Source organism: Periophthalmus magnuspinnatus, chromosome 9, assembly GCF_009829125.3.
Source record: "Periophthalmus magnuspinnatus isolate fPerMag1 chromosome 9, fPerMag1.2.pri, whole genome shotgun sequence".
Classification (NCBI taxonomy): Eukaryota; Metazoa; Chordata; class Actinopteri; order Gobiiformes; family Gobiidae; genus Periophthalmus; species Periophthalmus magnuspinnatus.
In genome coordinates this window covers 19,750,119-19,772,315 of record NC_047134.1, presented here as the reverse complement: position 1 = coordinate 19,772,315, position 22,197 = coordinate 19,750,119, and the positions used below count along the sequence as shown (strand labels likewise).

Here is a 22,197-nt window from a genome sequence, read left to right as displayed (position 1 = left end):
TTATTCTTCATCAAATGCATGGAAAAAGTTCATCTACAGTGTGTGCCACTATGATAGATAAATATCTGCGCAAGAACTTTCAGTAAACATCTATGTAGCCGACTATACAGAGGTCCTTGTGTGGGCACTAGTGGGTGATGCTGATGTGATGCAAACTCAGAGGAGGCTGGCTTTCAAGGAGCACAGTCGGTCATTCTGCAGCTGCCAACTCCACGGAGCCCAGAGCCCAGAGCCCAAACCAATGCTGCCTTCTCTGCGATCAACTGCAGCGTACACGCCCTTATCCGCCACCGATGACGGGTTACTTGAAGAATAACCTTAAATGAAGATAAATGGAGGGAATCGAGGTAGGACAATCTTAAAACAACATGACAAAGCTCTATGTTTTGCCGGTGATGCTAATGCTAAAAGATTGGGTTAGCAAGTTTAGCATTGCCGAATCGTAATGACAGCTCAAGTTAAACACATGGGAAAACAAGCATTTAACCAAAACAACATATTTCGATTGTATGTGGCAAAATCATTTTAACTTATTCATTGTAATGAAGAGTGCAATAACTAGTTTAACGTTCTAACATTTTTTTTTACAACTGAAGTAAAATTAGCAAAAGTGAAACATGTCAAGCGGAAACTCCCTTTCACAGTTTAATTAGTTTTATATTATTTTTTATAATATGTTAAAACAGGGCGATCGACTACAACTTTATTATTTATGAATAGCTAAAATCTGTGTGTTTATGCTGATTTTTGGTTACAAGTCAATACTTTTTCTTGTCTTAAAAATTATTTGCGGACGTTTATTTTGAAAAGGATTAGCCCAACCGGAAATGTATTGGTTGACATTCAGCAATGGGCAAAAGCTAACTAGCTTCGTTTATGACTGTTGAGCTTCAAATTGCCATAGATGTTCGGGACTGGCTTCTAACCACAATGTCGATTATGTATGTGTTTTAATAAAGTATGTATTATAAATTTATATAAGCTTGGGTACGTTTTGTGTTTAATGTTTAATGCCGTACTCTTGCTTTGTAGGTGTAGCCTCCAGAACAATGCAACACCATTCACCACCCCCCTTAAAGTCAACACTGTTTTTGTTGTCAGTTGTCTGTCATTGTCATTTTGTGTGGCCCAGAGAATCCGCTATGTATGTCTAAGCCAGATTCCTGTCTTTTCTCTCTTCATCTCGAGTCTTTCCAACCCGGCTCGTCCTAAATATTTTAAATCAAAGGTAACCAGAGATGTGCAGAGATTTCCCAGGACTTATGATTGATGTCAGGAATGTACTGCCAAAACAAATTCCATGTCAACTTGTATCCCAGGACCTTGAGAGCTATTCCATGCCCTTGGAGCCATAATATTAGTCCTAAAATCCAAAAGAGAAATTAACCTTGAACTGTGTGTTTTTAGCTTATATTTCTCACATAGAGTTCAAGTATACTTTGCAGCAAGGAACTGTGGAAGATTTTTATGCTTTCCGTTTGATATGTGTTTTATTGGTGAAGTTTGCAACAATTTTGTCCTCTGTGAAGAAGAAGTTGGTGTTTGTCTATGGTCTTCCAGAATATTTGACATGTGCTCTACAAAAGCAACATTTTCATTCAGTTTTCACATGAGCGCTGATAAAGTACAGCTGGTCATCATAATTCTTCTTCTAGAAAGTTCATCTGTGCATTAAAGTCTGGATATTTGACAATCGTATGGATAAATGGATGGATGTTTAGCTCCTTCAACCCTCACTGAAACACCAATCTCCCACTTTTTTGCTCACATTTATAAGACACAACAAGAGCATTTTGTCATAGAATTATATCACAGACCTTTGGGTTAGTAGGTGAACGTTCTAACCACTGTCTGGCGCCCATGGTTTTAACTTATAATCACTAAGAGTAATTAAGAAGTTAATGACAGAATAATAGCCTATTGTAAAGTAATAAAAATGAATCCATTATTAAGTTGTACCCTGCTGAGGCACCTTGCCAGGAGCAGTAGGAGAGTGCTGTGGCGTTTTAGGTTGGTGGGAGACCAGAGTACCTTGGAAAACTATTCAACTCCAGAAAGTCAAGACAGAAAGGTCCTGTAAGTGACAAACTTATTTTCTGCCAGTAATAATATGCTTATCCTTAGTTTATTAGACATGGCTGTGTCTCTGTTTGCCTAAAGCTTTTCCTTGTGCTTACAGTCGTCCTTTTACGGTATACAGTTTTTTTTTAACTGGAGACCCCACAACAGGAAGCTGATGTTATGGCAGGGAAGTGCCTCTCAGCAGTTAAAACAAGAATGAGGAAGGCCAGCATCAAGGGGCTATTTATGAAGACCCTCCTCCTAATTTTCCCAGAAGAAACTTGAAAAAAATCTTCAAGTTCTTTGGCAGCAGTTTGTCTCTTTGTTCAGCTGTGTCTGTAATGAACACTGGACACATTTGTTCCTCTTGGATCTGGTCAGTCTTGGATCTAGTCCATTGCATTCATCAGCAATGAAATCAAACCCCCATTTAATTTGAATTACAACAAGTGTTAGTCTCCCATGCTCTGAGGCACTCGGATTCTTATTAATAGGCAGTTAGCAGCCATGGACTTATTTGGGTATTTTTCTTTTTAATAGTCTTTAGTTACATGTCCTGTAGCTGTTGTCATTAGTAATGGAGAAAAGTCACTTCAAAACCCTAACTTTAGATATGTGCAAGCAATGAGTATCTTAAGCTTATGTGATAATAACCTGAGCTATAAGCAAACAATGTCATCATACACTGCACACCAGACAGGAGTATATTTAACTTTTGATTGATTGATTACAGTGTGAAAACTCTCTAATATAACAATTGAAAAAAATGACATACTTTTCAAACTTCAAAATCTACATATAATAACTAACGTTTTGCTCACAGATTAGGAATGCTAATAAAAGCTGTGATACCTAAAAATGACAAACAACACATGTAGATTAGATGTGATTCTTGACGTGTTAAGAAGGCTGACTTTTCATTTTGGCCTGTTGCCCCACCTACAATTTTAGTTGACTCAGCCAAACTTGCAGGCTGGAACCAACCCATGCTCAAAATGATTGTTGTCAAAGTAAAACTTATCTAAACAGCCTTGTATCATACAATCAGCTGTTCCATGTCTTACACAGCATTGAAATGGCTTTGTGAGCTAATGTGCTAGCTTCACTCAGAGTGTATACAGTGGGGAGAGTCAAATGGCTGACTCTGGCCTATTTAGCTGCTCTGTTGGTCCCTGGTCTATTCATCCCCGGTGAAAAGATGACTGCTGAGCTAAAGCTGCTTCTGACATCTGCTTTGACGTTCAGCTATTCACAACACTGGGAGGATAAGGGCGCGTGTGTCAGAAATGGATAAAAACACCCTTCACTTCTCTCCCATAGTGCAAATAAACTTGAGCGTTACCAAGTAAGCCATTTTGACCTATATGAAATGATTTATTCCCTTCTGGGAGATTCTTTATTCTGCTGCAGACCTGGTTTAATCAAAGTTAGTCTGTTGATTGATTCAACATTTTGCTCCATATCTAGATTAAACCAGATTCATATAGGTCAAAACGACTTACTTGGTTACTCTCAAGTTTATAGATCTGACCATTAGAATTAAATTACCCAAATGAGGTAAACCTCTCCATGTCCCACTTTTGAGCTCTAACCTGCATTTGGTAAACCCTGTATAGCTCCAGTAAATTGTGGTTCTGCCATAATTACATAGTAGCTCAAATTGCCTGAAAATGAAGTGACTGTTTTGAGTGCTAAGCTAACACTACTCAAAGTCCTTATTATACTTTTCATTGTTTTCAGTTGAACTGTCTATGTGTTTTGGTTCATTATAAGTCGCAGGGCGTGGAATATTTTCAGATGTGGGCTGATCTCCTCCAGCATCTGTATCTCATTTGAAACCTTGAATCATTTTTGTTTATTTATTCAAGACACAATGATCCCGAGATGGGGAGCTATGCAAACATTTGTGAGTGCACTCTCTGTCCAACTATGATTTACTCTCTCTACAGTGCAAAAGTAGATTTAGTTTTTAAATGCTAGGGATGAATAAATGAATGACCCTTAAGCGTTTTTATGTCTATTTACTGCTGATAATCTGTAATAATCATCATAGCATCATTGTTTATAGTTAATTAATATAGTTTTCATTTCTTTGTCATACTTTTGAAAAACTAACTTACTGTTTTCCCCTGTAAAACTCCTTTTTGAACTATCTCTTACATTTTTTTTCCCATTTGCAAGCATTCTGAATTTTCCAAGTCTATGTTAAAGTACTTATTCCTCCTGTCCAGCTGTGCCCATAATCACTTTTCATGCTTTTTGTAGCATAAAATCAGGTTATCCAGAAATGTGGACATAAAAATCTGTGAACGAAGCACTTTATAAGGAGTTGTTATTTGCTTTTGAACACTTTAAATGCATACGAACAAGAAATGCCATTCCCAGCCAAGCTTTCAATATATTTATGGGAATCATGTGTCTTCAATTGTCAGCTCAGGACAGATTTGGAGTTTGGCACAAGAATTTCATTAAAATCTTATTAGGCATTTTATCAAGGTCATTAGAAGAAAAAAAAAAAAACTTGTTTGAATTCTTGGTAGTGTATAGAAGCCAAGCAATTGCATTTTTGGCTTGGCGAATGAGCATTCGTTCAAAGTACATTTATGTTTAAAATTTACAAAAATAAACTAAAGTTAAATTGCTTTACTGAACTACTCTTGTGTAAAGTTTTTGAAATCTGTAAGACATTTTCTTTTTCTTATAAAAACTGTTTTTGACTGTTTTGTTGTTCAGTACATTGACAATTAGGATTGTCAAAAGTATCAAATCAGATACTAAAGATACTAAAGATACTAAAACTAGCAGCGAAAATAGATACTAATTTGAATAAGTATCAATACTAAAAAAGTCACTTTCACAGGACAAAAATAAGCCTTTCCTGAATAACTTCTGAACCACATGTACCTGAATGAATGATGCCGGACCACATTGTAATATAAAAGAATGTACTATTATTTAATGTTGAAATTGACGTTCTACTGTGTTTTTTGTTATTATTTGAGTATTGAAATCTGTATTGAGTATCCTGTCTATTCCTTAGTATCCAAATAGTTTGAAATTATTGTATCATGACACTACAATATATTTGACTTTCGCAAATTAATTTATGTACAATTGTGTATTATAATTATGTACAATAAACCAACATTGCCTATAGTCCACTGGGCCAGAAGAAGACCAACAAAAATAAATAGGTGAAACAAGTACTTAAGTCCTCTCTACGCCAACCACCCATAAACTCACCCCCGCATCTATGTTGGTGCAGCTGCTCTACTACACTGGGAGGTTACTGTGCACTTTTACAAACAATTTAGCTCCCTCTAGTGGACATTATGATCATGTTTCTGCTGTTTATCTTCATTCCTGAGGCTGAGGGTGGTCCACATCAACTGCTACTGAGAAAATAGAATAGATGTGGAAAAAAAAAAAAGAGTCACTAGTCTGTATTCTTGTTATGTTTGTGGGACGATAAACATGCTTCTCACCAAACTTTGAAATTGAACTATTGTTATGGATTTGATTTCAGTTGTTTAGAACTCCTTCAGCATTGTGTTCTGTTGTTATATCCTTGGGAAAGACGTTTCATCCTGTGTGTATAAATCCCTTTGTTTGAGTGTGTGCGATTGATCGTGATTGTTGGAAGTGTTGCTGTCCTCCTTTTTCTTCAGTCCCATCTATTTGTCTCAGGGTACTTTTTAGTGTTTCCTTATTTATTTATTAACTTTCTACATTCAGGTAGCCAAATTATTTTCAGTAACATATAGAATATATAAAATGGTCATTTAAAGTTTAATATTGTAAATAAAGGTCTCTTTATATTTTTGTCCTTGTATACAGTTGTTTTAAACACACTTGGGCTTTCTTCAGGCTCATCTGTGGTCTCTTTTACTCCAGCTTTGGCCTGACCGAAGAAAACCAGAGTGCACTGATGGTGCTATGTGAGAATACAACAAGGCTGGGTTGGCTAGTCTAATTACAAATGGTAGCTTTTAAGCTGCTCTGATTGACATATTAAAACTTACTTTAGTTTAATGTATTTAAGAATGTGTTTTTGTCTTTTTAAAATAACATTTAGATTTCAGATGAGTTTGAAAATGATACTAGGATTTAGTCACTCCCGTGACCTATTTTCAGGATCCACCTTTTTGGAACTGCTCACTGCTGCACATCGGAACTTAATGTTTCTTTTTTAACATTTAAATATTTTGCAAATGCTGTTTCAGTCTATTGAATGTAAAGGTACAGAACACATGTTAGCAACAATTTCCCCATCCCAGATACATTTTTTGAGAAGGAAACCCCCATGTTTTCATCATTCACATGTTGAATGTGATCTCACTGTTTTGGGAATTGGTTTGGTGGAAAGAATCCCTCCTCTTCTTGGAAAACTAGCTCTATCACTCTTAACTTTTCACCTCTTGAAGTGCAAATAACCTTTCAGTTTTTTTTGTCATCTTTTTGCACAGATCACATTTTAAATGTGGTGTCGGAGGTCTCAGCATGAAGAAGTCGGTGCGTCCTGTGGCGACTAAAGCAAGTGGGGAGAGAGGAAAGGCTGAGGGAGCTGTATGCACGGGCAACGCTAAACCTGCTGCAAAAAACAACACTACCTTGTCTAAGGTAATATTAATTACTTGAAGCAAACTATAAACAATACTCTTTACAATGAAGTTATATGTAAGTAGTAAATCATTATTTATTTTTAACTTGAATAAATTATTGCATTATCACCTTCATTTAATGCCAATAAAATCATTATAAAACTTGTAAAAAGAAACTTTAAACTTTTACGGCCCCATAGTAACTGGTGGGAAACTATGCATTTGCACAGCAATATTTTAACAGTATTCTTTACCTCACTGGATCCACAACTTTGTTTGCAAAGTTGTGGATCGGCTCACAAGTAATTCCATCATGTTGGTACTACAGGGCTGGGATTATGGTCTATATTTCCCTCATCTTGTTTACACTGCTGCTGCACATAATTAATGCATTTTCCATTATAGGTGAAAAGCAATGACGATCTTTTAGCAGCGATGGCCGGAGGAAACCCGGCGCCAAATGCTGTCTCCTCTAAGAATAAACGGACCACCATCACCGGGACCATGGACAAACTAAAGACCACTTCAGGTGTTTGCTTTTAAATATTACAGTCACTGTTATGTCTTATAGGCTTGAATTACAATTCTGTGGTTACATGAACTCCAAAATCTGACCCTTAAAATCATGTAAATGACAAAAAATCTGATTTGAGTAATCTAGAAGTTCCATGATCAGAAAGAAATCAGATGATTTAGTATGCATACATGCATATAAAAATCAGGTTTTGAATGCGCATATAACTGGAGCTGCTCTCTATAGTGATCTGAAAGTGAAGTACAGTACGCATTACTTTGTACATTATTGACATTTTAATATTTCGACAGAGGAATGATGATGATGATCAATAAATTACACATGACAGCCTACAACGCTTGTTCTTTTGCATTTGTATTGAAACAGGATTTTTACCTGAATTTTGTTTTAAGGATGCATGAGAAAGTAATCTTGGTGTGTAACTGATATTAAAATTAGCAAGGCTGTACTAAACTTTAGTGGCTTTTAAAAACGAAAAAGTCCATATTGAATTTGGTTTATTTGTCTTCAGCAGGGACATCAACCAAACGAACCACATCTTCCACGTCAAAGGAACCTAGTTCCTCACGGGACAGGCTGCGGACATCCAGGACTTCCACCAATAAAAAACAGCAGCTCCTCTCCGGGTCGACGAGTGGAGACGGGACCATGACGAAACGTGCCAGAAATCAAATCCTGTCCGAGTCGGAAAGCCGCATGAGCAAGTCCAAGTCTGATGGGCAGATCAGTGACAAAGTGGAGCTGGAGTCTAAAGTGAAAGATTTGCTGGGATTGGCTAAAAGCAAAGATGTGGAAATCCTGCATTTACGAAGTGAGTTACGGGACATGAGGGCACAGCTTCATTCGGGAGGCAAGAACTTATCACAACAAGAGGTTTCAGAAGAGGAAGAGAAGCCGATAGTATCTGCCATCACAGCCGCCAATGTGGAGTCTACGCTCCTTTTATTACAAGACCAAAACCATGCCATTAGAGAGGAGCTGAATTTGTTAAAAAGTGAAAACCGGATGCTCAAAGACAGGCTGAATGCGCTGGGGTTTTCTCTGGAGCAGCGGCTTGATGGAGAGAAACTATTCAACTACACATCACTAAGTCCAGACCTGGCAGCAGGGAGCGGGCAGAGCGATGGAGGAGGAACAGGTGAGCTCTAGTTGTATCCTTCTATGTTTAATGTTAATAAGAAAACACCTGATTTACTGTTTTGCAAATTAGGGCTGCATTACATATTCATTTATTATTGGTACAGTTTGGTGGGCGATGTTGGCAAAAATGAGTATCTCAGTATTTTCAGACTACATTATAACAGTGCATCAAAAATGTACTAAATGTGATATCCTGGTTGAGTTTCTAACTCTAAGCCCAACCCTATTGCACAAAATGTGAAGGGGCCTTAAAATAATATCATAAAAGGAATGTCACTTACAAACCTTGGAAGATTACACTAGATGTTTCTGTTTGTTTTATTTTTTATCAACTTGTTTTGTACTCTATTTTAGTAGTAGTATAATATAGATATTATACTCAATATTGTAATTTTGCATATAACAGTTGTGATATTATACGTCTCCCACCTCTGTTCTGTTTTTTTTTTTCTGGCTTAAGTTATGTTGCCTTTTTGTTGTATTTTTTCTCACGTAAGATCATTGCATCTGATTTTATTCTGAAGGCTCTGCTCCTGGTTCTTTGGAAGACCTCCTCACGGGACACCAACACGGAGGCTCTGCAGATAATTTGGACAGTGAATCGAGCGAGGTCTATCAGGCCGTCACCTCCAGCGATGACGCCCTGGACGCTCCCTCGGGCGCGTCTTCGTCCTCCGAATCCGAATGCGCCCCGAGCCGAGAGCGGTCCAGGCGGGGCAGCAGCGGGAATGCCAGTGAGGTGTCTGTGGCCTGTTTGACTGAGCGAATTCACCAGATGGAAGAGAACCAACATAGCACGTCAGAGGAGCTGCAAGCCACACTACAAGAGCTCGCCGATCTTCAACAAATAACACAAGAGTTGAATGGCGAAAATGAGCGACTTGGAGAGGAGAAAGTCATCCTCATGGACTCTTTATGTCAGCAAAGCGACAAGCTCGAGCTGTACGGCAGGCAAATAGAGTATCTACGCTCGCTTTTAGAAGAACACCACATTTCTTATGCTTTAGAAGAGGACATTAAAAGCGGCCGCTACATGGAGCTAGAACAACGCTACGCAGATCTTTCCGACAATGCACGCTTTGAACGAGAGCAGCTTTTAGGAGTGCAACAACATCTTTCCAACACGTTAAAAATGGCTGAACAGGATAACGCAGAGGCACAAGAGATGATCGGGGCATTGAAGGAAAGGAACCATCAAATGGAGAGGATTTTGGAGTCGGAGAGGCAGGATAGAGTGGCGATGGCAGCCGCTCTTGATGAGTATAAGGCAGCTGTGAGCAATGACCAGGCTGAGCTGAGTCGGTGCCGGGGGCAGTTGGAGCATGAGAGGCAGAGGGTGGCAGAACTGTACTCTCTGCACACAGCTGAAGACAAGAATGACATCTGCCAGCTGCTGGATGGAGCCAGACTCGCCAAAGAGGAGGCAGAGGCCAAAGCAGCCAAGATGCACCAAGAACTGGAGCAGGTCCACAATGAGCTGTCCTCACTGCAGGAGGCTCTGAGCAAGGTCAGTGCAACATCATGTAAATTTCCCCCAAAAAATTAGTCCTTCTCATGTAGTTGTATTTATAATATTTGTATTTACATACTTTCACATAATAAGTAGAAAGGTTTCTTAAAAAAATAACTGCAGTAGAAGCATGAGGGAGTGTGTCAAATTTGTAATATTAAGTGAAATGTTAAAATTGCCATAAGAGTTTGAGTATATTAGTACAGTTACAGTACTTTATGTGCTCTGTCTGACACAAATCAATGCTAAAATAAGCCATCTGACCTCAATAGAAGTAGAACAAGTGTGTTTAGTTCATGTCATCATTTCAATTCAGTTCACCTCCTCTTTAGCTCTGCAGGGAGAAAGACCTCTTTCACTAAAAGCCTCTACATCATGCTTAACAGTTTTAAGATGTTCTTTAAAAAATTGATCAGTTACTGCAGCTCTAATGAACAAATTGACTTTTTTCAAATGAGAAACAACATGAAAGTGATTTTATTGTTGCCATCACTCAAATAGACACATATTTCCCTACAGTGTTGTTAAGATTAATGTATTTCCTATGTCCTTAGCTGGACCAAGAATACCGTGAGTTTCAGGAGCAGGCACAGCAGCAAATCTCTGAACAGGAGCGAGCGATGGAGAAACAGCGAATGGAAATCCAAGAGAAGGATACGGAAATCGCCGACATGAAGGAAACCATCTTTGAGCTGGAGGACGAGGTGGAGCAGCACCGAGCACTAAAGCTACACGACAATCTCATCATCACTGACCTCGAGAGTGAGTCACGGGGGTTTTAAAATCATCATGTTTAGTATTCACTATACATGATGATACAATATTTTAAATTATAATTGAAAAACCTCCCCATCATTAGAGGTGGGGGAAATATTAAGAGGTTTCTGGAGCCTAGGACACACAATTTTACTTCTATCATTGTTACTTCTGTCTGACATTTTAAACATCTGTCTGGTCCCCAGACTCTGTGAAGAAGCTTCAGGACCAAAAACATGACATGGAGCGAGAGATAAAGATCCTCCATCGGCGCCTGAGGGTGAGAGTCACATTTGAACAACAATAAATTCAAAAACAAATCTAAATACACACGTCTAAATGCATGTTGAAGAGATTTTTGTTAATACTTTGTGCCATGTCTGTAACAGGAGGAGTCTATGGAGTGGCGTCAGTTCCAGGCTGATTTGCAGACAGCTGTGGTCATCGCTAACGACATCAAGTCTGAAGCTCAGGAGGAGATTGGGGACCTACGGCGCCGCCTACAGGAGACTCTAGAGAAGAACGACAAATTGAGTAAAGAATTGGACGAAGTCAAGAGCCGCAAGTGAGTTCTAGTGATGGAGAGACATGTGGCTCACTGTGACCTGAAGCAATGTAAATAACACCAGGGTGATCGTGATTACAAAGACTCAATTTATGCCCACTGATCTAAATATTTATAGAAACAATGTAGAATTTAAAGGTTCCAAGTTTGTGGAAAAGTGCTCAGAGTCAAAGTTTTCCTATACACACATGCATTTTGGTATTATGAAGGCACGTGCGGATACTAATTCATATAACATCAATAATGTATGGGTTTTAGTTTCCCCATTTATATAACACAATATTTAGTTTTAAATTGTTAATCGCTATGGTAATTGCACTAATTTTTCATCATTCTGAAACCCGTGGATAGGAGTAGGGCTGTCAACTCATCAGTTCTTCTCACAGTTGTTTGTTAGGTTCATATTGCTATGTGTAAGCTTCCACATTTAACTCACTTTTGATTATTAAAAAACCTAGTTCCCAATATTTTACCCTATTTTTCAGGCAGGACGAGGAGAGGGGTCGTGTCTATAACTACATGAATGCTGTGGAGAGGGACTTGGCTGCGCTTCGTCAGGGCATGGGCCTGAGCAGAAGATCTTCCACCTCGTCAGAGCCTTCGCCCACCGTCAAAACTCTCATTAAGAGCTTCGACAGTGCCTCACAAGGTCTCTGCCTGCTTCACCTTAGTTTTTTACCTATGGTGTTTATTCTGACTTTAAGGCTTAGTCTGGTGCATGCAGTTTCAGTCATTTTCTTTTGCATACAGAAGAAAAGCCACAGTGACATCAACAATAAACAAACAAGGGGTGTGCAGTTGCATCTCAAAAATACTGTAAACAATCACAGTATCATACATAGTTGTCTAGCAGAATGTAAGACTTTCCATACTTGCCATATCCTTTTGAAGTCTGGTGTGCAGCAAAGTTATAAAAGGCTTGTTAAACCATTGACATTTATTCAGCTTGATGGCCTGAAATGTATTTACTAGTCTTGGATCCAGTGTATTGCAAAAGGACTCATCGTATTCATAACCATTAACTGTATCTATTTGTACTTGTAATGAACTACACTCTCTGTCTTGCCAAGTTTTTATTTTAACACCACATCTCCTTAAATCTTAAGTTTAAAATGACAACATAAAATCTTAACGTCCTCTTTCTTTATTCTGGACCATGAGTCTGCAATAAAGATATCTATTTATCTTACACAGGTCCGTCTCCCACTGGAGCTGCTGTGGCTCCGACTGCTTCAGCTGCTCCTATGCCTCGGACACCCCTCAGCCCCAGCCCCCTGAAGACCCCCCCTGCTGCTGCGGTCTCACCCATACAGGTACAGGGTTTAAAGGTGCACCACTTTTCTGGTGGAGTGTCCATGAAGGCGTTATTGTTTGCCTGGAATGTTTCACAGTGTGGTTAAGCTTATTCACCTATTATGTATTCAGGTACATTAAATTGTTTCTGAAAAATGCATTGTAAAACGTGCGTTCTAACTGTGAGTGGGGTTGCCTCTCCACAGATCTGACCTGTAGCTTTGTCTGTTGACGGCATCTTCTTATCGCCATGATGATGGATAGTTTAATGCCATACTGGTAGAACATTCCTAGCAAAAAACACTACATGGAGACAAGCATCAGAAAAATTCTAAAAAAGTCTAAATAATCACATTTTAATGTTTACAAAAGTGCTACTGTACCTGACAACATAAAAAAATGCATATTTAGTTTACAGATGAAAAGAAAAATGTGACTTATTTCGTTTATAAAATTGGAAAATAATAGTGCTTATTTTCTACTACAGAGACACTCTTTGACCTCGTCCATGTCGGCAGCCAAACCCCTGTCTTCTATGAATGACAAGAGGAACACTTATACAGACATCTCCATGCCAGGTAAAAACATTATTGCAATGTGTTCATTATTATTTACTATACTTACCAAGGCTAATAAAGTAGTAGTATTAGAATAGTCTCGCCAAAGTAAAGACTTATGGTTAAATTGAACAATAGATATAGATAACATTTATTAGCTTTACAGTTTCAGGTTAACTTTCTACTTCGACAGAGTTTTGGTTTTACACGTGCATTGATTTCATATGGAGCATTCCAAGTTAAGGGGACTACAGTACAGTCATGAGAAAAAAGTGGAGGGTTTTGTCTTCAGTTTAGATGAATTAGGTCAATTGCACGTCACAGTCCATCTCATAGTGTAGCGGATGTAGTGTGGACATAAATAGGGAAAAAATGCTGCCACAGTTTCCATGCAGTTCAAGAGCTGTGTGTGAACGTGCGCACAGGGCCATAGCCTCCAAGAGTTCAGTTTATTTTGCTCTTTAATTTATTATTTCTGTGCCGCGGGACTGGGGCCTGGTGCGTTCGTGTCCACCAAGAATGTAGCCCCTCTCTCAACCCCACATGGGCGATTTGTGAGGAAGTCCCTTATCGTCTGTGTTAAAAGTACTGTGAGTGATGCTTGTTATGTCCACAGCTGAGCACTCGTTCAGAGGAGCAGCAACCGCCCGGCCCCAGTCTGCTCTACAGAGGGTCTCCAACATTGACTCTGCCAAAGCTATCTCAGGTCAGACTTGAGCTTTACCATAAGGCACATATGTAACGTGACATAAAGTTACTCCAAAAGAACTATTTGGTTTCAACGTAATTTTCCTTAACACACTTTGAAAAATATAGTCTCTGCAATCAGAACTAAGTCTATACACAAAAAGTATTCTGTCATAATAATTAAAACTGTATTTGTTCCCGTGCATTTAGCTCTTTGAAGTAGTAATGCCTTCAATTTAAATATACTGCGCTGCAATTACACTATGAAAAGACTACTTTTTAAGGCTAGTTATATATATATATATATATATATATACACACACACATACACACATAAACATAAACAATACAAACTTGTAATTGTTACCATTTAATACAAAAAGTTGAATTTGTTCCTCTGCTCCAAACCACATGCTTTTACTGACAGAGGATTGACCTTAGACCTCTCCATGAAAAAGACCCAAACATATCATTGATAATTCAGAATGATCTTGATTGAAATTTGATTAATTACACAGCCCTATTTTCTTCTTTGTGTCCAGTGTCTAGGAGAAGCAGTGAGGAGATCAAGCGGGACATTTCAGCTCCAGACGTGGCACCCTCTTCTGGCCTTATGTCCCTCAGTGCAGGCTCCTCTCCTTTGTCTCTGTCTTCCTCGTCTCCTACTGCCTCTGTCACCCCCACAGCGCGGAGCCGACTCAGGTAAACCTCAGACACACCAATCACTGTTCAATATTAACCCTTTATGCACTGTCAAATTTATTGTCATACATTCTGTGGAATCAATTGCTTGTTTTTGTTGAGTGGCATATCATTTACACAAACATGACATACATACATAAACATGACCAATAAAGGGCTGAATGGGATTTTCTTAATTAAAGGCGCTGTACATAATCTTTACCATATTAAAAAACGTGAGAAACAGAACTAATTGATTATAAACTGTCAGTGGTCCAAAGTTATTCCCCATTTAGTTTATGCATTCCAAGCGTCATAATTATTCAGTGCTTTTCACAAATTTCAGAGTCCAGTGCGGAGTTTTGCTATCACGGGAAAGTTAACAACTAGCATCATTCACTTCTTGAGTACTAGACAAGAAAAAACTTAATAATTAGATATAGATGGTACACAGCTGACTTGTTTTGACCTACGGAGCTGGGCAAGACAAATTTGCTCATAAATATGGAATTAAATCAGGTAATATTTTTCTGTGATAATAGTGTATTATCCATTACTGTTGTCCCGAGCTATTAAACATGTCATGTAATGCTAGATACACTTGAGTTGTGTTTCATTCGTGCATGCTGGGATTCATTGTTTGTGAAAAAAACATCATGTATAAGTGTAATACATGTATTTTATTTGTATATTCAGGGAGGAGCGAAAGGATCCACTGTCTGCTTTGGCCCGTGAATATGGAGGCTCAAAGAGGAATGCTTTGTTAAAATGGTGTCAGAAGAAAACAGAGGGATATCAGGTAAGGCCTTTATTTATGTGTATGTCTCATTAAAGAGAGCATGAATAAGCCTTATCATGACACCCCAGACTTTGGATTTCTTCTGGATACACTCAGCCATACATTTCTCTCCTCTCCCTCATAGTTCTCTGCATTAAAGATGCTGTACCTGATTGTCTTAAAATGTGAAAAAAACTAGTTCCTGTTGAAAAATTTGCTGTGGTCCAAGTTATTCCTTACTTTCCAAATGTATTCCTAGCATCCTAATTATTCAGAACGATGAGTTTTTGAGCGTATTTCACAACTTTCAGAGGCCTGAGCGGAGTTTTGCTGCTAACAATGTGCTAACAACATGCTAACAACGTGCTAACACAGCAAGTTTATTTATACAGCACAATTCGTACACAAGTTACTTCAAAGTGCTTTACAGAATAAGAAAGAACAGAATAACAACATGTTAACAACAACTAGCATGCTAACAGCGTACATCTTGGTTCACAGACAAAAATACGCTTTATAATTAGACAGCACAAAGTGGTTTTATTTTGACCCTAAGAGCTGTTTTTACAATATATTTTTTCAGGGACTATTTTTACTTTACAACTTAAAAAAAAAAAAAAAAAAAACAAAAAACTGATACACTTCTGCCAACACAACATGTATACCACAATTTGATTCATCTTATCTTTTTATCTCTTCAAAAGTCTTTCTGATATTTTGCTCAAACATTACATGTACCCAACTGAAAAATGTATAGATTGTTTAGATTACCGGTATTTAAGTCTATTTACAGACAGATGTCTTTAGAAAAATAAAGACATCGGTTACTGGATTTCCTGTCATTGATTTATGCTGGTCCTTGCCCTCCATCTGATATTTTTACGTCACTAAATTCTCGTACAAGCATAGTCCCTACTTTTAAGTGCTGTCTAGCTACATCTCTACAAATAAACAGCTATAATTTCTGTCCTGAGTCGTAGATTTGTTTAATGATCATTTGAGCTGCATGGTCGTGTGAGGTTGTATCTAGATGGATTTCTTGCGTCAAGATGTTGCTCAAGGATTGTGTGGATTTTGGCACAGGGCCAGTTCTCGTGAAAAGATGTTTTGTAATAAAAACTATGAAGCAAGACAAAATTCTTGCAAAAGAATGGGTTCATTAGCAAAACCACAATATAGTGTATTGTACATTGTTTATTTGCATAGTATTAGACTACATTTTAAAGAGTAGCAAAAGACTATTTCAGATCAGACAAAATCTCAAGGTGGTCTATTTCTATTTCTGTGACAACAGCAGTACACCTTAAGCAATGTAACCCTCTGGTTGAAGGTTTACTATAGTGTTGTCACGATACTAAAACTTCAAACACTATTTCAATACTAAGCAATAGACTCAATACCGATTCCGATACCATGATGATAATTTAAAAAAAAAACACTCTTTATTTAGACATTAGGTTGTCATTTTTAACATTGTCTTCTATTGACCAATATTACCACATCCATTGCCTCATATCCTTTAATTGATCACTTTCAGTAAACATGATGCAATAACCCCACTCCACTGACCCAAAAGTAAACGGCTCTTAGATAAAACTGTGCAGTGAAATTATAGCTCTTTAAATGACGGAGTTTGTAGTTTCCATGGCACCATAAGCCCTTTTTAGGAAGTATGCTACATTTAACACGTGTGGCATGTGAAAAACAACCAAAGCAACATGTAGACTGCATTTGAGCAAACTGGAAGTAGGATAGTACTAGTGTCTATTGGCTGTGTTTCGCTTTGTACATTGGTGGGATACGATGAACAAGTTGAAATAGTTTAATTTAATTTGTAATTGGGAGGCTATGCAGGTGGTTTTCTGTAAGTTTTATTGGGTTCAGCAGCAGGTGGATTTATAGTGACAATAATGATGTTAAAAGCCCATAATAGTGACAGTGCATTGCACTCCTATAATTCTCATGTAACTGCTTTCTCAGAAGTGAGGTTAGTAAAGCACAAGCTCAAGCCATGAGAGGATTTTCACTGCAAGTTCATCATGATCAAACCCAAATTCATCTTGCTACTTGTGTCCATACAAATAATAAAATATTATATCTGCATACAGTGTAGAACACATGCATTTCAGAACCTACAAAGGTTCTGAAATGTCCTTAGTCTGTTATTATTTTTTAATAGTTTTTTAATTTTTTTCCCCAGAACATTGACATCACAAACTTCAGCAGCAGTTGGAATGACGGGTTAGCCTTCTGTGCAGTCCTCCACACCTATCTGCCTGCTCACATCCCCTACCAGGAGCTCACCAGTCAGGACAAGGCATGATTTCACATGTAGTACTTGTATACTGTTGACTACTATGTATGTGTATGTGTATATATACATTTCTAATAATAATAATAATAATAATAATGTATATATGTGTGTGTGTATATATATATATATATATATAATATGTAATAAATGTGTGCGTGTTTGTGTGTGTGTGCCTGTGTGGGTGTGTGTGTATGTATGTGTATATATGTAATATATATATATATATATATATATATAATTATTTTTTTATTTTTTTATTTTTTTTACAGAGGAGAAACTTCACATTGGCTTTCCAGGCTGCTGAGAGTGTTGGGATCAAATGCACTTTGGTAAGATTTATAATGTGTGAGGAGCCAGTGTAAATCAGTCAGTTTTAAGTGTGGAGAACTGTTATCTGGGTCACTGTCCTGGACAGCAGATGTCAGGTAAAGACGTCTAACCTTTTACTTTTATGGTATAGCCATTATGAATTATTGCCTATTTACACTTGCTGTATTGTGTGTGCAGTGAGTGAAGGATCAATACAAAAACAGGAACATCTTTTGACAAAAGAAGTTACATGACACTTTTAACAAAATCTTAAAGTTGACTTAAATTTCATGTAATTATATAAAGCATATTTTTCAAATGTCATGAGGGGTCTGTTTAGAATGTACAGGGATAAGTTTGTATATATCTAAACGTACCTTCATCTCAGTCAAAAAGTTTCTGATACAATGTCAATATTCACCTTCACAGTATTTAAATGTGGGCAGTTCAGATTGTTAGTGTTATTGGATAACTACTTTCAAATTGCATTAGTGGCAAGCACCACTGGAATTGATTGGATCATGGCTTCTGGTGGCTCTAAATTCTGTACATTTTATATTTTCTAATGCTAATACATGTCCCTTTTCTCTTTTACAGGACCTTAATGAAATGGTGCACACGGAGCGACCAGACTGGCAGAGCGTCATGACCTACGTTACAGCCATTTACAAATACTTTGAAACCTGACTTCGAAAATCCAACCGATCATAATTCACCACCACGACCTGCAGTTTTACCTCACAAAACCTACATTTCTCTACAGTTACAGTCTCATTTGTTCATTTCAAAAAGGACTTGAATTTTACTTTGAACAACACTAAAGAGGGAGGACAGACACTCTCCCAAAGCTATACTTGCTGAGTCTATAAGGGCTTTTTGTCTTGTATGTCTATGCTGTTACACTGGTAAGGCACAAGCGCTACATGCCTGCGAATACAATGGCATACAAGACCATCTGTACATTTATTAAGTCAAAATAGTGCCTTTATAGCCTTGTAGTTATTTGCTTATTAATATATTTAATTTTGTGTCTTTTTATTTAGTTGTGAGTATTTGGTTATGAGCCAGAAACCAAATGTTTGAATCTAGGGTAGACATAGCAAACCATCTGCCTTATAGCATGCATAGTATTACATCAGATGCCCTTCCTGAAACCATTACACTTAACCAGGAGCCGGCACAAAGGGTACACTGGCTTGTTGCTGGATTAAATCTGAAAATGAAGTCAAATTTCAAAGCTAGAGTAGCCTCAACATTACTTGCCTCAACATTATTGAATTAAGTGCCTGTTATAAGACCAGGTGGTAACTTTACACTACAAGTTACAAAGCTGAAGAGAAATAGTTGCCAAAATGTTTAGTTTTATGGTCTTTAGCATTAGGAATTTGCATATTACTTCAATAGAGGATTCAAAATGGATACATGCTTAGAATCTATATTAGAAGAAGCACATTTTCTAACACTAATTTTCAAATTTGGATTTAATTTTAAAATTGAGCACATAATCACATTTTATCAATTTGATCACAATGTATTAGTGGAATTGTTTTTTCTTCCATTTTGTCAAGAGCTTGAATTAGGTTGGACATACATACTCTGAACAATCTGAAGTATTAGTCAACAGCTACCAAAACAGAAGTTGCATTGCAGTTTTTGTTTTTTTTCTGAAATGTAGTCTGCATAAGAAATTCTGATTGTGCCAATGACTTTATACGTGTCTACTGTGACTGTACTCCTTTTCAGTAGTTAGCCTGGCCAGCCAAACCCATCCCCTTATCAGCATCTTATATTAATAAGGGCTTTGTAAAAGAAAAAATGTATTATGTCAGTGGGACATAACATTTTGCTGCTCATCCAAGCCGCTTCTCCAGTTCTGGTCAGATTGCTGGTGGACACTGCCTTATACTTATCTCAAGGGAGGCGCTAATGACACTGAAGCTAACACACCTGTTGTTTACAGTTTCTGTTTGTAGGCTAGGTCTATTGAGCTACCATATGTGTGAACTGTGCCTGAATTATATTTTGCATAATCATCCAGGCCCCTTATGGTTTCTGTCACACCTATTCCCATACTGACTTAGTCCTATTGTTTTCCTTGTTTAGGTTTAGGTCTGTAGATAGTTATAAATAGGATATAGATGATGTTTAAGGCCCCCATTCCTGTTCAAAGATGGATTGTCTTTCCTAACAAAAAATGCCTCTTTAACTCCCCTCTCAAACCATTTATTTTCTTTAGCTAAGATCTGTACCTCAGCAATATCTTCAAAGGAGTGGTTAGTGATGATATCCATGATTGTTACCATAACTGGACTGAAGGATTCCACAGACATTAAAAAGGGCTGTTATTCTGTACATTATATTCATGCATATTTGTTAGCTGTATGCCTTCCCGACTGATCATTCTTGTTATCCCCACTTAAATTCTCAAAAATCAAAATTAAACTGTAAATAATGTAAAAATAATATTGTCTTGGCTGACCAAGCTAGCTCAAACACCACAGTTTTTGTGTGACTGTTTTGTGTGCCTCATGCTACCAATATCACTGTATTTATTTGCATGATTTCAGCTCTTTTTTGCATTTCAAATGAAGTAGCTGCACTGAGATAAGCTGTTTTAATGCCATTTATTTCTTGCCTTAATAGTCAAAAATACTGTGATGGTCTTGTGTGAATGTGTTGACATAATCTGATTTTGAAACTTTGACTTAATCTCGGCGAGGACAATGATTTTTTCCCCCCCAATTACCAATATACTTCAGTTTTTCTGAGCCACCACTACAAATTGCCAAGATTATATAGTATCTGAAATGTGCTAAATTAGGTCTAAACCTGAACTAAATCATGACATACTTTGTACAAACACGACTGAAATGGGAAAACCTTCAACTTTCATTCACGACTAAAGCATAAATAAAATTAATTTGATATTTATTTCTTGCATTTAAATTTTCCAATGTGTTGTTGGTCTTGGCATATCTCAAAAGATATTGGTCTAATCACACTTCTCATCTAAGCTTGTTTTGAAAGAACCATTTTGATCAGTCTGATAGTAAAATAGTGCGCACTTACCATTTGATTTAAAGTGATAACAAACAGAAAACATTGTGAAGAACATCCTGCTATATATTTTTACTCTCAGCAGTCTGCAGAGCTTTGTGTTTCCTGTGCGTAGGTGTATCTCACCAGACAAGTTGCAATTGACATAAGAGATTCTGAATCAAACTGATGCAAGTTTGAATTGTTTTTGTTGGTTTTTATATATATATATTTTTGTTTTGGTCATTATTTTTTCATGGCTATGTTGAAAATCTGTGACAATTACCAATTTTCTTTTATATTTGTTAAGACTTAGATTCAATTTAACAAACAATGTGGCAAAACATGGTTCTAAAACATTTCCCTTTGTTGCTACTGATGATATAAATCCAGATAATTAATGCATTCCTTTCTTTACTGGGTTCTATTCATTTTGTTTACTTGAAAACAATGATACTTTAATTCCACTTTTTTCCCCCCATTTTGATATTAAACATTTATTGGCAGCGCACAGTCATATGCTCTCATTACAGAGATATGCACCCTGCGGCGCTGAAAACACTAACCAAGTTTGTGTGTGTGTTTATACTAAGGGACTAAGCTACAGTATTAGTTGGACTCTGATGATAATCAGTTAAAATGCTGTATGGTCTTGATGCTTTACTTTGTTGTCACAATTATAAAGGACCATTGGAAATGCCGTGGCTGCTTTCATTGCCTCTTTTTTGTTATTTTCTTTCAATGTAAATGCAAAAAAATCTACAGTAGCCTTGTTGACAAATATGGATAAAATGCAACTTCACAGTTTTTGCAGAATTTGTATAAGTGAGCAGTTATTCAGGGCTACATTGGCTAATATCAGTTTAATTAATTAGAGCTAATTAAATTTGACTTGTGTACTTTTCTGACGGAGGGTCTTCCATCTGCTTGTCTCCTTGGATATGTTACAGCTTTGCCTGGAATGTCTCAAATTATAACATTAAAATACTCTATCTCCATGGAGACAAGAAGGTGCAACCAGGACAAGTTACTGGTGAAGTCTGTGTAGAGGACCAGACCTGCCCACAGTATAAGTATTACTTCAGCATTAGAAACATGTGATTCAGTTAATGCAAGACTGACAAGTTAAATGCCACATTGGGGAATATTCCAGGTGAAGCAATAATACCTCCAAAACAAGCAGCAGGTGAACTCTCTACCAGAAAAAATACAGTGCACTTCTTCTTATTTCACCTTTTTCTTTTCATCCTCATTTATTTTTATTATTCATGGTATCTTTCTCTTATCTTTCCCATTTTTGAATATTTCTTTAAAATGTGAAATATAGTCCCGCCCCTTTCATGACGTGAGGATGTTTTATGACAGAGAGGCGCG

General features: G+C 37.4%; 1 protein-coding gene across 2 annotated transcripts; it reads left to right on the top strand.

Annotated features, from left to right (window-relative positions):
* Positions 1–145: 145 nt before the first annotated feature.
* specc1la (sperm antigen with calponin homology and coiled-coil domains 1-like a) lies at positions 146–21,520 on the top strand. Of its 2 annotated transcripts, none has more exons than XM_033972965.2 (17): positions 146–347; positions 6,528–6,681; positions 7,068–7,191; positions 7,709–8,335; positions 8,862–9,844; positions 10,402–10,609; positions 10,810–10,883; positions 10,993–11,168; positions 11,654–11,817; positions 12,363–12,481; positions 12,949–13,039; positions 13,635–13,724; positions 14,248–14,407; positions 15,083–15,185; positions 17,365–17,481; positions 17,748–17,807; positions 18,385–21,520. In XM_033972965.2, the coding sequence occupies exons 2-17, from the start codon at positions 6,562–6,564 to the stop codon at positions 18,472–18,474; spliced, it is 3,306 nt and encodes a 1,101-aa protein (XP_033828856.1). In that variant the 5' UTR covers positions 146–347; positions 6,528–6,561; the 3' UTR covers positions 18,475–21,520. The 2 variants fall into 2 exon arrangements, with proteins under 2 accessions (XP_033828856.1, XP_055080122.1); XM_055224147.1 differs by having other exon boundaries at positions 185–347; positions 7,712–8,335.
* The last annotated feature ends 677 nt before the right edge of the window (positions 21,521–22,197 follow it).